At 43.9% G+C, this 11,430-nt stretch overlaps 1 protein-coding gene across 1 annotated transcript in view; it reads left to right on the forward strand.

Annotated features, from left to right (window-relative positions):
- smg1 (SMG1 nonsense mediated mRNA decay associated PI3K related kinase) overlaps positions 1–10,871 on the forward strand; it is a 57,205-nt gene extending 46,334 nt beyond the window's left edge. Inside the window, exons 51-64 of the mRNA XM_042391735.1 lie at positions 717–928; positions 1,058–1,214; positions 1,684–1,873; positions 2,032–2,312; positions 2,938–3,147; positions 4,060–4,197; positions 4,564–4,716; positions 4,835–5,014; positions 5,275–5,502; positions 5,740–5,951; positions 6,049–6,149; positions 6,952–7,125; positions 7,435–7,541; positions 9,593–10,871. Coding sequence (XP_042247669.1) covers positions 717–928; positions 1,058–1,214; positions 1,684–1,873; positions 2,032–2,312; positions 2,938–3,147; positions 4,060–4,197; positions 4,564–4,716; positions 4,835–5,014; positions 5,275–5,502; positions 5,740–5,951; positions 6,049–6,149; positions 6,952–7,125; positions 7,435–7,541; positions 9,593–9,670 — 2,421 coding nt within the window. The 3' untranslated portion in view covers positions 9,671–10,871. The remainder of the gene's footprint in view (positions 1–716; positions 929–1,057; positions 1,215–1,683; positions 1,874–2,031; positions 2,313–2,937; positions 3,148–4,059; positions 4,198–4,563; positions 4,717–4,834; positions 5,015–5,274; positions 5,503–5,739; positions 5,952–6,048; positions 6,150–6,951; positions 7,126–7,434; positions 7,542–9,592) is intronic.
- Positions 10,872–11,430: the final 559 nt, after the last annotated feature.

Raw genomic sequence — 11,430 nt, forward strand, 5'->3', positions numbered from 1 at the left:
ACCACGGTGCGTTTCAGAAGCATCCCAGAAGCGGCTCTCCGCTTGGTGCCTCACCTATTTTTGACGGAGGCCACGTCAACCAGCACAGAGCATATCGTGCTGGCCAGGAAGTCAGACACAGAAACAACATTGAGCATCTGGTCAATTTTCACATTAAAACACCCCATGCAGAGTCCCGATCATATATCAACAATAAACGCAATTAAAACAGACGAATAAAGAAAAACCATTTAACTAAGTAGCCTGCTTAACCATAGCAGAAGCACAAAAACCAAGGAAAATGACCAAATTAATGAAAGCTGACAGTTTAGTTGCCCTGCTACTGCAGTAATTATGGTAGCCTTAAGGCACTTTATCAGCTTTGACAAGGCTGCAGTAATTACCGTAGTAGGAGTGCAACTTAAAAGGTGGATTACTTCCCCGCAGTCAAGACGCTCTGCTTCTGACACGCTCCTGGTGGGAAAGGGCGCCATGCAGAGGACGGAGCGAAACCGCTTTGTAGCTGGAATGTGCCGCACACATGCCCTGTAGGATCCCGGCGTAAAATAAACCAGTTACAAGTCAAAGCAGTCAATTCTGTAAATGAAAGTGAGAATCTTTGTATGATTTCAGAGAATGGTTTTATTTTTATGTGTGTGTAGATGTTGTGGTCACAGCAGCAGTGGAAAAAAGATAAAAGAATTTCTGACACTAATGTATCTCTTTCATCACTGTAGGAACTGAACACCAACTTCCGTCAGATCATCTTTCCCGAGGCCTTGCGCTGTATGGTAAAAGGAGAGCCCACCCTAGAGTCTATGTTGGCAGAGCTGGAGCAGCTGGTGGAGCAGAGCTCTGATGGTCTTGGCTTGCAGGGTTTAGCTGACAGTCTGCAGGCCACCACAAGTCTGGACCATGATGGACACAATCACTGCATGGACATCACCAGGTAGGTGTTGAATTCTACTCATGAATTTGATCACACACAGCATTGGCTTTAATTGATTGCAAACTAAAAAATACTGAAAACCTAAAGCATATTTGATGTATGAAAGACTTTGTGTGTTTGTGTGGTCAGGATGCTGCGTGCTCAGTACTCTGAGCTGATCCAGCCTCGCAGCATGGATAGACCAGGCCAGGACACACCAAAGATGTCTGCGGGTCAAATGCTGCTGGTGGCCTTTGATGGCATGTTCACCCAACTAGAGACTGCCTTTGGGCAGCTCACTGAAAAGGTAGCACCCGATCTTCCTTCAGATGCAATAAACGTAATAATGGGCTGTAAATGACTTCTGACTTATGTAAGCCCTCATTCTAAGTAAAAACCACAAGTCTGCATGAGGCCAGTCAGCCTGCATGTCGCCATAGACCCTCACACCACACACATGCATCACATTACCATTTTAAAGCCAGTGTTTGTCACACTCAAAAAGCCTTTAATATCATACATCATACTGTAGAGCTTTTCACTGACTTTGGACAGAGTACAGATTGTGGGCCTGCAGCTGGGCTTGGTACAGTGGATTGTGGGAGTGGGCAGGTGTGGCAAAAACTACTGCAGGTGCAGGGCAGACCTCTAGCATGAGTGGAGACAGTAGGCTCGCCTGGTGGTAAACACTGACTGGTTTCACATTGATCCATTTTTCCTTGAGCCACCAGTCATCCTTGCTGAATAAAAGTTCCTCTACTCCTCATTGTCCTCAGCTGAGTTCACTGGAGGTGCCGTCAGCCTGGAGGAAGGTGGATGTTCTCAGGGAGGCTCGGGCTGCACAGCTCCACTTCTTTGACAGCCTAACTCAGCGGCAGCTGATGGAAGAGGTCTTCTTCCTGAAGAGACTGCAAACCATCAGGGATTTCTTCAGACTGTGTGCCTCCTTTGCTCAGACTCTGTCTGGTAAGAGCTCTTCACCACCTGGTCAGTTATATCTGAGCTTGATTGTTTTAAGAAACTACATTTCTGTCATATTAATGGTCCATTATCATCAGTGTTGCAAGTTCTCTGATCATTTCCAGCCAGCTGTCTGACGAGTGTGACAAACCTTGTGTGTCCAGGTACTTGTCCCCCAGCTGAGGACCTGCTACCTTCCAATGGACCAGTTGGTCTGGGGAAGCCACTGTACCGGCGGCCCAGTGCGACAGGGTCAGGTGTGGCAGTGGTCAGTGAGGAACAGATGACCCGCCCCATTAAGGCCTTCACAGCTGAGTTTGTTCGGCAGATGCTCATGGGTCTGCCCAGCCAAGCCCTCGGTCTGGCCCTCTGCAGCACCCTGTCTGCCCTCGGCCTGGACATTGTTGCTCAGGTGGAGGCCAAAGACTTTGGTGCAGAGAGCAAGGTACAACAATTTTGTGTGTGTGTAAGAAATGACAGTGTTTTAATTTCACATCTTGTGATTATGAATTCCACAGAGGATATGGACATATTTAGTTTAATCCCACATATTTTTATTTTGTACTGTAAATCAGTTTGTAACATGAAGAATGGTGCTGTGTAGTTCATCATTTTTCAAATGTTATTTAATTAATGTGACATCACAGACAGCTGTGAAGTCAGACAAACAGCTTTGTTTTTTTTGTTTTTGTTTAATTTAGTTGTGAATTCAATCCTCATTGGCTTTACTCAGCTGTATTATTCTTGAAACCTGATGATTCCTGCTCAGTTGGATTGAGAATGGTGCCATAATATTACCTAAAGGACCTCTGTGTGCTCATTCAATTTCCCAACTGACAGAGATTAGAACATGTGGATCAGTGAAACAAAGGAAACAATCTACTGCAGTCCCACTCCAGACCTAATGTACCTGAGTCATACTGAAAATATGATAAACTAACCAATATTCTTTTTCTTTTTATTATTAGACCATTTACTCTTTCAGTGTACAAAACAATCACCCCTCTCACTCAATATCTGACTGCTACCTTATCTTGACTCTAAACCGTTGCCTTGTCGTGGCTCTGAAGGTGTCTCTGGATGAGCTTTGTAAGAAGACAGTGGAGCAGAGCCTGGCATCAGGCCGGGTCTCCCAGCTGCTGCTGAACAGAGCCACAGTGCTGGCCTCCTCCTACGACACGGCCTGGAAGAAAGTGGACCTGCTGAGGAGGTTGGATGGCAGCCTGGAGGCGGTTAAGGCCAGCCTGCAGAGGAGTCAGCTGCACATCGCCATGTTCCAGGTACACACAGGAGCCTGAGACGCTGTGTTCATATCCTACTCAAAAAAATGAGATGATATTCAAAGCAATTGAATTGAAAAATTTGATTGCTCGAAAAACTGTGCTGTCATGCACACCAGCATTGGTGGAATTTCTATTCTCACACCATACAAAATTTGTGCTTCAAATAATACTGTAGATAAGCAGCAACCACAAAAAACTTTTTTATCAGGATTCATGCAGTCATAAAAACCTGGAACAGTAATGGAATTTTAAAATGTTGTTGTCCAGGCCTGGAAAAGTTTTAGAAAAATGTGAAATCACGAGAGGTTTCGGAGAAGTCACCGAAAATTCTTAACACCGTGAATAAAAGTTTTAAACATGACCTGCATATTATTGAAATCATGCTTAAGAGCAGACATACGATCAGTCAGGTATGATGATCACAGATGTAGTAGGCCACATCAGTAAGCTCATGGGGTGACATCCATTCTCCACTGCAAGCTCGCCTTGACAATCAATACCATAACTTTGAGAAGACCATGCAAAATGTGGCTTGTGTGGAAAAATATGAATCATTTGGAACATGAGAGAGGAAATGCAGATTCATCATAGATTTATCATGTTTACACTGCTGGTCTGATGAAAGAAAGAAGTAGTGAATCTTCAACTTCAGCAGACAGATAACCATATATTTTATGAATTATTCAGTCAGGATGTGGACTGAAGTCTGCCTATTGAGTATATGACTTAAAGGCTAAGGATTTTATTCATCTGTTTATTTTGTGTGTCAGCAGCATCATATTGATGCTAAATATTACATGACAAGTGTGGTTAGTATAGAGGTCAGGCCTGTAATAGAGGGTAGGGACTAGAGAATGAATGTTCCTCCAGGTATAACACCATGTGTTTTTGTGTGTGTCCATCCTCCAGTGGCAGCATGAGGATGTTCTGGGCCCCAATAATCAGCCTTTAAGTGTCAGCATTCCTCCTCGCTCTGTCATCCTCAGCAACATGAAGAAGAAGCTCTACAAGCTGAGTCAGGATGAGGGAGCTATTGTCACCATTCAGGTCAGTGTCACACACCCCCCCAATACCATCTTATGATTAATCCATGATGAGATGTGTCGCTGCCTGTCAGCAGTGTCCATCAATCCCTTCATTTGACGCAATTTAGCATAGAGCCAATACTGAGAGCTTAAATACTTCAATTTTTAAGACAATTTAAAGATGGAGAATGTTGGAACCCAGGTTATATCATGCTGTTTGACACTTTCACCTCACTGTCACCAAAATGTTGATGGAGAAAACCGAATCCTTTTATTTTTGTATTCATTTAGTTTGCATAAAAGTGGTTGTGATTTGACTTAAAAACTGCAAATGAAATCTTCAAACAAATGTCCATATTCTGTGTTGTTTGACTGCTGATGTCCTCAGGAGAAGCTGGCATCACTGGAGGCGAGCATCGAGCAGCGTCTGAAGTGGGCCGGTGGGGCCAACCCAGCGCTGGCCCCCGTCCTGCAGGACTTTGAGATGACCATCAGGGAGAGACGGGCCATGGTGGCCAGAGAGAACCAGCGCACCAGCCAGGTAATGCCACCGCCACGCTCCATGATCAACCACTCATTTGTTAAAGCGTGAGAAAGACTGGACTCTTTTCTTACCAGCCTGAGCACTTGATAGATGACTGATGACTCTCTGTTTCCAGGTCACCTTTTTGTGCTCCACCATCCTAAACTTCGAAGGCCTTCGGACCCGATCCCCCGAGGCTCTCAACATGGATGCAGCACTGTTTGAGCTGCTGAAGCGCTGCCAGCAGACCTGTTCATATGCTGCCCAGTTTAGTAGCACGGTGTCTCCACTGGAGCTCCAGCTACTGCACAGACTGGTGGGTGTGACCGCTGACCTCTACACAGTCTATGCTCCTTTTCCAAAAAATATGACCTGTTACTTCTTGGCAACAGTATTAGAAGTTCTTTAAGACGTTTATATAGGAATAACATTTTAGTTCTAATTAGATGGTTAATCACAGAGATGCTTCTAAGGACAAAGCACAAACATCAAGAGAGATTAAAAGCATACATGAGCACATTAACACCAGATTTCCCCATCAGGCTTTATTTTTAAGCTCTTTGTTGATCACCACAGAGTCCAGTGTTGGACCTGCCCATAGGCAGCCCTGATTGGCTGAGCTGTGCCCAGAGGCAGCTGGAGGAGGAGCTTAGCGTCGAGCGGAGGACTCAGGAGGAGCGGGAGCAGCAGCTGGAGTCGTGCGGAGAGACACTGCAGCTCCTGGTGGACTCCATTAAGACCATTCTGTCCAACCATAACCGCCAACTGGCTGACGTCAAGCACCTGCTGAGAGCTATGGCCAAGGTACGCTTGTACATGATTTGTTTTTATACATTTTCAAAACATTTCTAAAAGATCTAAGATCTTTAACACCTTGAGGTGTGCAAAATGTGAAGTGCTGCTGTGGACACCAAAAACATTGTGGTTGGCTTCAGCGCTCAGACAAGTGTGTTTCAGTACATGCCTTTAGTTTTTGTGCTGTAAAGTTCCACGAGTCTGTTTCAAGCCAGCAGTCGTCCTCTGTGTTTGTCCTGCATACAGGATGAGGAGGCAGCATTGGCAGACGGTGAAGAGGTGGCATATGAGGGCAGCGTGCGTCACTTCCTGTTGGAGTACAAGGCGTGGCAGGACAACATCCAGCTGGTCTTATTCACTGTGGTCCAGGCCAGCGGGCAGCATCGCAACCAGGAACAGCTTGAACTGCTGGAGGAGATCCCTGCTACCCTGAAAGAGCTGCACTCCCAGAGCCAGAGGTATTCACACTCATATACAATTATACTCTCAATGTCTCTATTGAAATCATGTATTAATCCTCTGCATATGTGTGTGTGTGTGTGTGTGTCACTACAGTGTGTATAATGGCCTGGTGGGCTTTGCCTCCCCACTGGTGACAGACAGAGACAGTGAATGTGCCAGCCCTGTTTCTACAGCACAGACGAGCTTTGCAGCAGGTATGGTCTTCCAGGAATACGCAGTATAACCCCTCGCCACTGTGCTCTTGAAAGGTAGCTGTAAAGAGACTGTAGCTTCCTCTTTAGCTTAGAACATCCATAGAAACATCTAAAACCACTGGAGAAATGGTTTATACTGCAGGAGTCATTTGACAGTTCTCTATTGTGAAAACCAGAGGAGCCAGGAAATAAATCATGGTTCCAGCTGTCCAAAAAAGTCCCAGGGAACTGCTTCCTGATGATCAAGGAACTCTTGGTCAAACACAGAACTTGTATACAGTTTCATTCACACAGTAAGCACTGAGTGCCACTAGAATGAATATTACATGTAGGATGAGGGAGGGATGTTTATTAACAATAAAAACAAAGTTACAACCACTTTAAAAAGACAGAGATAAAGAGAAAGGGGGAACGGCAGTAAAGAGAGCGAAGGGATTGAATTGGAGACCCAAAATTTTGTTTGTTTGTTTCATGGTGGTTACACTCTAAAGCAGAAATAAATAACCATCAAACACTCAGTAGTTGTCTGATGTGGAGACGTGTTCTGGAGTTTTCAGCCTCTGCTTCACATGCTTCCTCAGGTGAAACACAAAAGGCACTTTGAGTTCTTAATTTAGCTCCTGGAACTATTTCAAGCTGACCACAGCTGCTGTTCTCTACCATAGAGGACACGAACAAGCCACCTTTCAAGTGCACAGAGCATACATAAAATAAATACATATTTTAATAATAAGATATAGATAGAGGAGATGCAATTCATCTGCTTTCTTTTCCAACCATGCTGAATGTTGTTTGACTTTAGCTGTTAGATGCAGTGGGGTGAAGACCCAACCGGACTCAATGTCCCAGAATGCACGCAAGGCTCTGCCACGTAACCTGGGAACCCCCACGGACACCCCACCCAGCACACTGCTGATGAACAAAGGCCTCAACCCCAGCCCCAAGAGGGCTGTACGAGACCCCAAAACAGGACGAGGTACCACACTGCACCCACCGCACAATGACCCCTCCTACTAAACATATGCAATGTAACAAACACTATAAAGCAGTACCTTGTCACATGTATGTAACCCTCAGCATGTACCTTAAAATGATATACATTTTAAAAACACCTTAACGTATGCTAAACATACATTTTAATAGTAATGTTGCACTTGGATTGGACGTTTTCTAGCAGTTAATATGCTGACACAAGTCAGAATGGTAAGGTTAAAGATGGCTGGGGGTTGGATCTGTGGTACAATCCCTCCGCACTGCTTTGAAGCTGCTGCTGGCTGTGTTACAGCTGTCCAGGAGAGGAACTCGTACGCTGTCAGTGTGTGGAAGAGAGTAAAAGCCAAGCTGGAGGGCAGAGACATCGATCCCAACAGGAGGATGAGCGTCACAGAGCAGGTAAACACTCAGCAACATCCCTGATGCATCAACATGGCGCTGAATTATTTACACCCCCTATTCAGAATACTCTTCTTCTGTGGTGGCCTCAGTTTTTCACCTCAACACACAAGCCTCTTGGCATCATGAGACTGCTGCTGTACAAAGTAACATAACATAACATTTAGCTTTATCCAGAGTGTGCCATGTCAGCTGCTATTCAAGAAAAATTCTCTCTTTTTCTCCTCCTTGTCATAGTTCAGTAGTTTGAACCAGGACTTCTGTTGGCTGTAGTATTTTTTTATCAGGAGTCATGGCACATGGCACATGGTTAGACACACAGTAACAACAGCTCCAAAAGATTTTAAAGAAGCTGAACAATCTGACATGCTTATTTAAAAATGAAAATGGTGAACACACCTGAAATGTCTGTTTATAAAAAAACTACATTTAGATCTATAAAAACCAAATGAAATAGAAAGGCAGGGCTAGATTTGAATGTGTAATTGCACTGTATAATAGTGTGCAGGCTGAAGATCCACATACTGCCAGCCAATGTAATGATTTTGCCTGATGAAGATCCTTGTTGGATGGAAATGTTCCTCTGTTTAAAAGGGTCAGAAATGAATGGAAGCTGGAGGCAAAATGCCCCGAAAAACTGTAAAACTGCCCTTGATATTGGGATGTAAAATAAACAGTTAAAGACTTGATGTGTTTTGCAAAGCATGTCCGGGTTTTGCTCTGTATTCAAAGTGCAACTCTGGGACAGCTCGACTTCCATACCTGCACAACCCCTGCACCCTCTTCCTTCACTACTAATGGTAACGTCACCAACATGGAGCGTTTTTGAATCCAAACCTGTCACACTTCCAGCTGAGTCACAATCAGTTGGAAATGAAAGTAGGTTAGAAATGTGGACAGTGGCTGAGAAAAAAGCTGCCAGAGCTGTCATATAGCATGTTATTCTAAAGCAAAGAGTGCCTTACATAACACGCACACAATCAGCAATGTTGTTGAGATGTTGAACTGTGACGTTGTTACTTAATGTTGTGTTTATTGTTTATACTTTTGAAAATAAAATCTGCATTAAATGGGTAAATATCCTCACAGTTATAGTCTGTAAGTGGGATTATGACTCGGTGTCAGTATTTTTACATTATATGTAAGAACACTGTGAGGTCACAAAAAGTCTTTGTCTTATTTTATGATAGGCATTAAACTTTGAGATAATGCCATATGTATAAGAAATCATAGCAACCTATTGGATTTACTTATTTAAATCTAAAATTTGTCTTTGGTCTCGACCGACTCCTTTATTTTCTCCATTTTATTGCATTTTTGATCTGCATCTGGACTTTGCCTGAAGGTAACATGATTCAGCAATCCAAACCATAGCAATGACGCTAAAGTGAAGTTAGCCAGGTTTTCAGGGATGACACACTTCTCTATACACTGTAAATATTTGTGTTAATCTGGATGGCAGATAGAGCTGCAATAGCCAATACAGTACGTAACGCATATCAACTGATAGAGGAGTGACTTTTTAAATTGAAGACCACTCAGCAGGTATTTCCTACATGTTTGATGGACTGTTTAAAAAATGCTTTTATTTAAATGAAGTGTAGGCTTCAGGTTAATTGAGAAGATCAACATTTCAGCACAAGTGTTCACAGTAAACAGTCTAACTTAGTGTAATATTTGAATTTTTCACTCTGGTGCCTCATTTGAGGAAGCCAGTGAAGCAAAGCGTAGCAGGCTAAGGGGGATAGTCACTAAGGATTTGCGGTCCTTTTTTAAACGCTGAACAGCAAAATAGCTTTTCTCTTTATTTACTAAAAGGTCACACCAAGGTTTTGCACAGAAATATTAAGGCATTCCTGTTTCAAGGCACAGAATATGGAGGAGGTCATGATAATACATACAAACAGCCACTTCTGTCACTGCAGACGAACCACTGCAGCAGGAAACTGTCTGAAACTTAACATCTGGGAAAAACAGGTTTGTTTGCAATGTAGTGAGCAGGAAATGAGATTGAGGTTGTCCTGAGCTGGTGTCCTGTGTTGTCATTGCAGGTGGACTTTGTCATCAAGGAGGCCACCAACATGGACAACCTGGCCCAGCTGTATGAGGGCTGGACTGCCTGGGTGTGAACGCTACACCGCTTCATGTCTTTGGTCCAGTGAAGGCTTGGAGATCCACCAGAGTCCAGCGGGTCTGGGGTGTCGGAACAGCAGCAGCGGGCCACACTGGGGGGAGGAAATGGGAAGCGGATGCTTAGCCCGCCCTCCCAAACTCCTGGGCACCCAAACTGAGGCAGCGACCTCGTAGCACCGCTGCAACCACACTCCCCCAACCATCGGCGATCGGGCTAACAACGCTTAGTGGGCCTGCGAACCCCACCTTCCTTTCTGGTGTTTGACCGGGCAAAGCTGCGCCGGATGGGGGAGGGGGGAAGGAGGGCAAACGCCTGCTCACCCTCAACTTGGAGATACCTTCCCCCCTCACCTGCACAGCCCACTATCAAGTTGTACCCATAAACATCACTGCGTCCTGTTGAGCCAATCAAACTCCACCTGAAGGCAGGATGAAGCAGGCAGTGAGCCGTTTCCCTCTGAAGCACACAGCTGATGCACTGTGGCAGGACTTCACAAGGGCTGAAGGCTCAGATGGATGGGGCCCACATTTGTTTTCTCTAATCTTTTCCTCAATGGCGTTGTGATATTGATTGGCCAGTGGGTGACACAGTTGGGCACGAATGATGAGAGCGAAGGTTCAACAGGATTCTAACCTGAACCCTGAAATGAAAAGAAATTTAAAGGGAAAACAAAAATCAAAACTGTACTTTGACAAAACAGTTAAGACTTTGACACGTCTCTGAAGTGTTGTCAGATTTCACAGAATAAAAGATTAAGTGGAGTTGTTTTCTCAGGAAGGTTCATAGTGCTTTTGTGGATCAAGCTGAAACGTCCTGTCATGAGACATTGTGTTGGATGGTACATTTATTAGCTATGAACGGACGCATAAAGGTGAAGTCATTTAGACGAGGGAGAACCTCCGTCTCATCCTTTTTCTTCGGTGTGCATCTTTAGTCTGTGTTGTGCTTTGTAACTATCTTTAGTCTTTCTTTAGATAGAACTGTAGAAGTAGATTTCTGCCTTTTTTGACTTTCCTGTTAGAAGCTGTTGCTTCCCTCATATGTATTCACTCCCCAGCCCTAATGCTTGCATTTTATTAATCTTGACCTAGTTTTACATTTTTAGTGGGAGATGTGTTTTTTGGTGATGGTGAAAAATGTTTTCTTAAAGCTTTTATTGGATTTCTTTGGATGCCAAATAAATATAGAACTGGGAAGTGTTGCGTTTTATTTGACGATGACAAAACTGCATGGACAGCAGAAAAACCATATACAGGAATAAATCTGCAGTAATGGCATGTACGAGTTTCTTGATAATATTATTTCAATAAAGTTCAACAAGTACTCGTTTTGTTACCAGTTTGCCAGTATTATTACCAAACTCAGAGTTGAAGTGTTGAGGAGGGAGCAGATTTAAAACCTTCAACTTTCAAAGGAGACCTTAAAGATAAAGTGTGTATCCCGAGCTGTCGGGCATGTGACCATATCAATGAAGCAACATTATCTTGTGACTGCTGACTGTTGACGAGTTAAAACAAATAGTTTCCTTCTCAGATCTTTAGAGGTCCCAAAGAATTGAAAGTGTCCAGTATGTTACCAGACTAGCCATCTAGTGTAATCTATGTTTTTGCCTTTCTTCTATTGTACCTTTAATCATCTTGTGTCCCCTCATATTATATGGTCACATGCCAAAAAGCTTGGGTCCCCTTGGACCCAACCTCTCGGTTGGAAATTGTCACTTTAGACTAAAAGACTAACAAACTGCCAATTCAGGTG

This window comes from Thunnus maccoyii, chromosome 18 (genome assembly GCF_910596095.1).
Source record: "Thunnus maccoyii chromosome 18, fThuMac1.1, whole genome shotgun sequence".
Lineage (NCBI taxonomy): Eukaryota > Metazoa > Chordata > Actinopteri > Scombriformes > Scombridae > Thunnus > Thunnus maccoyii.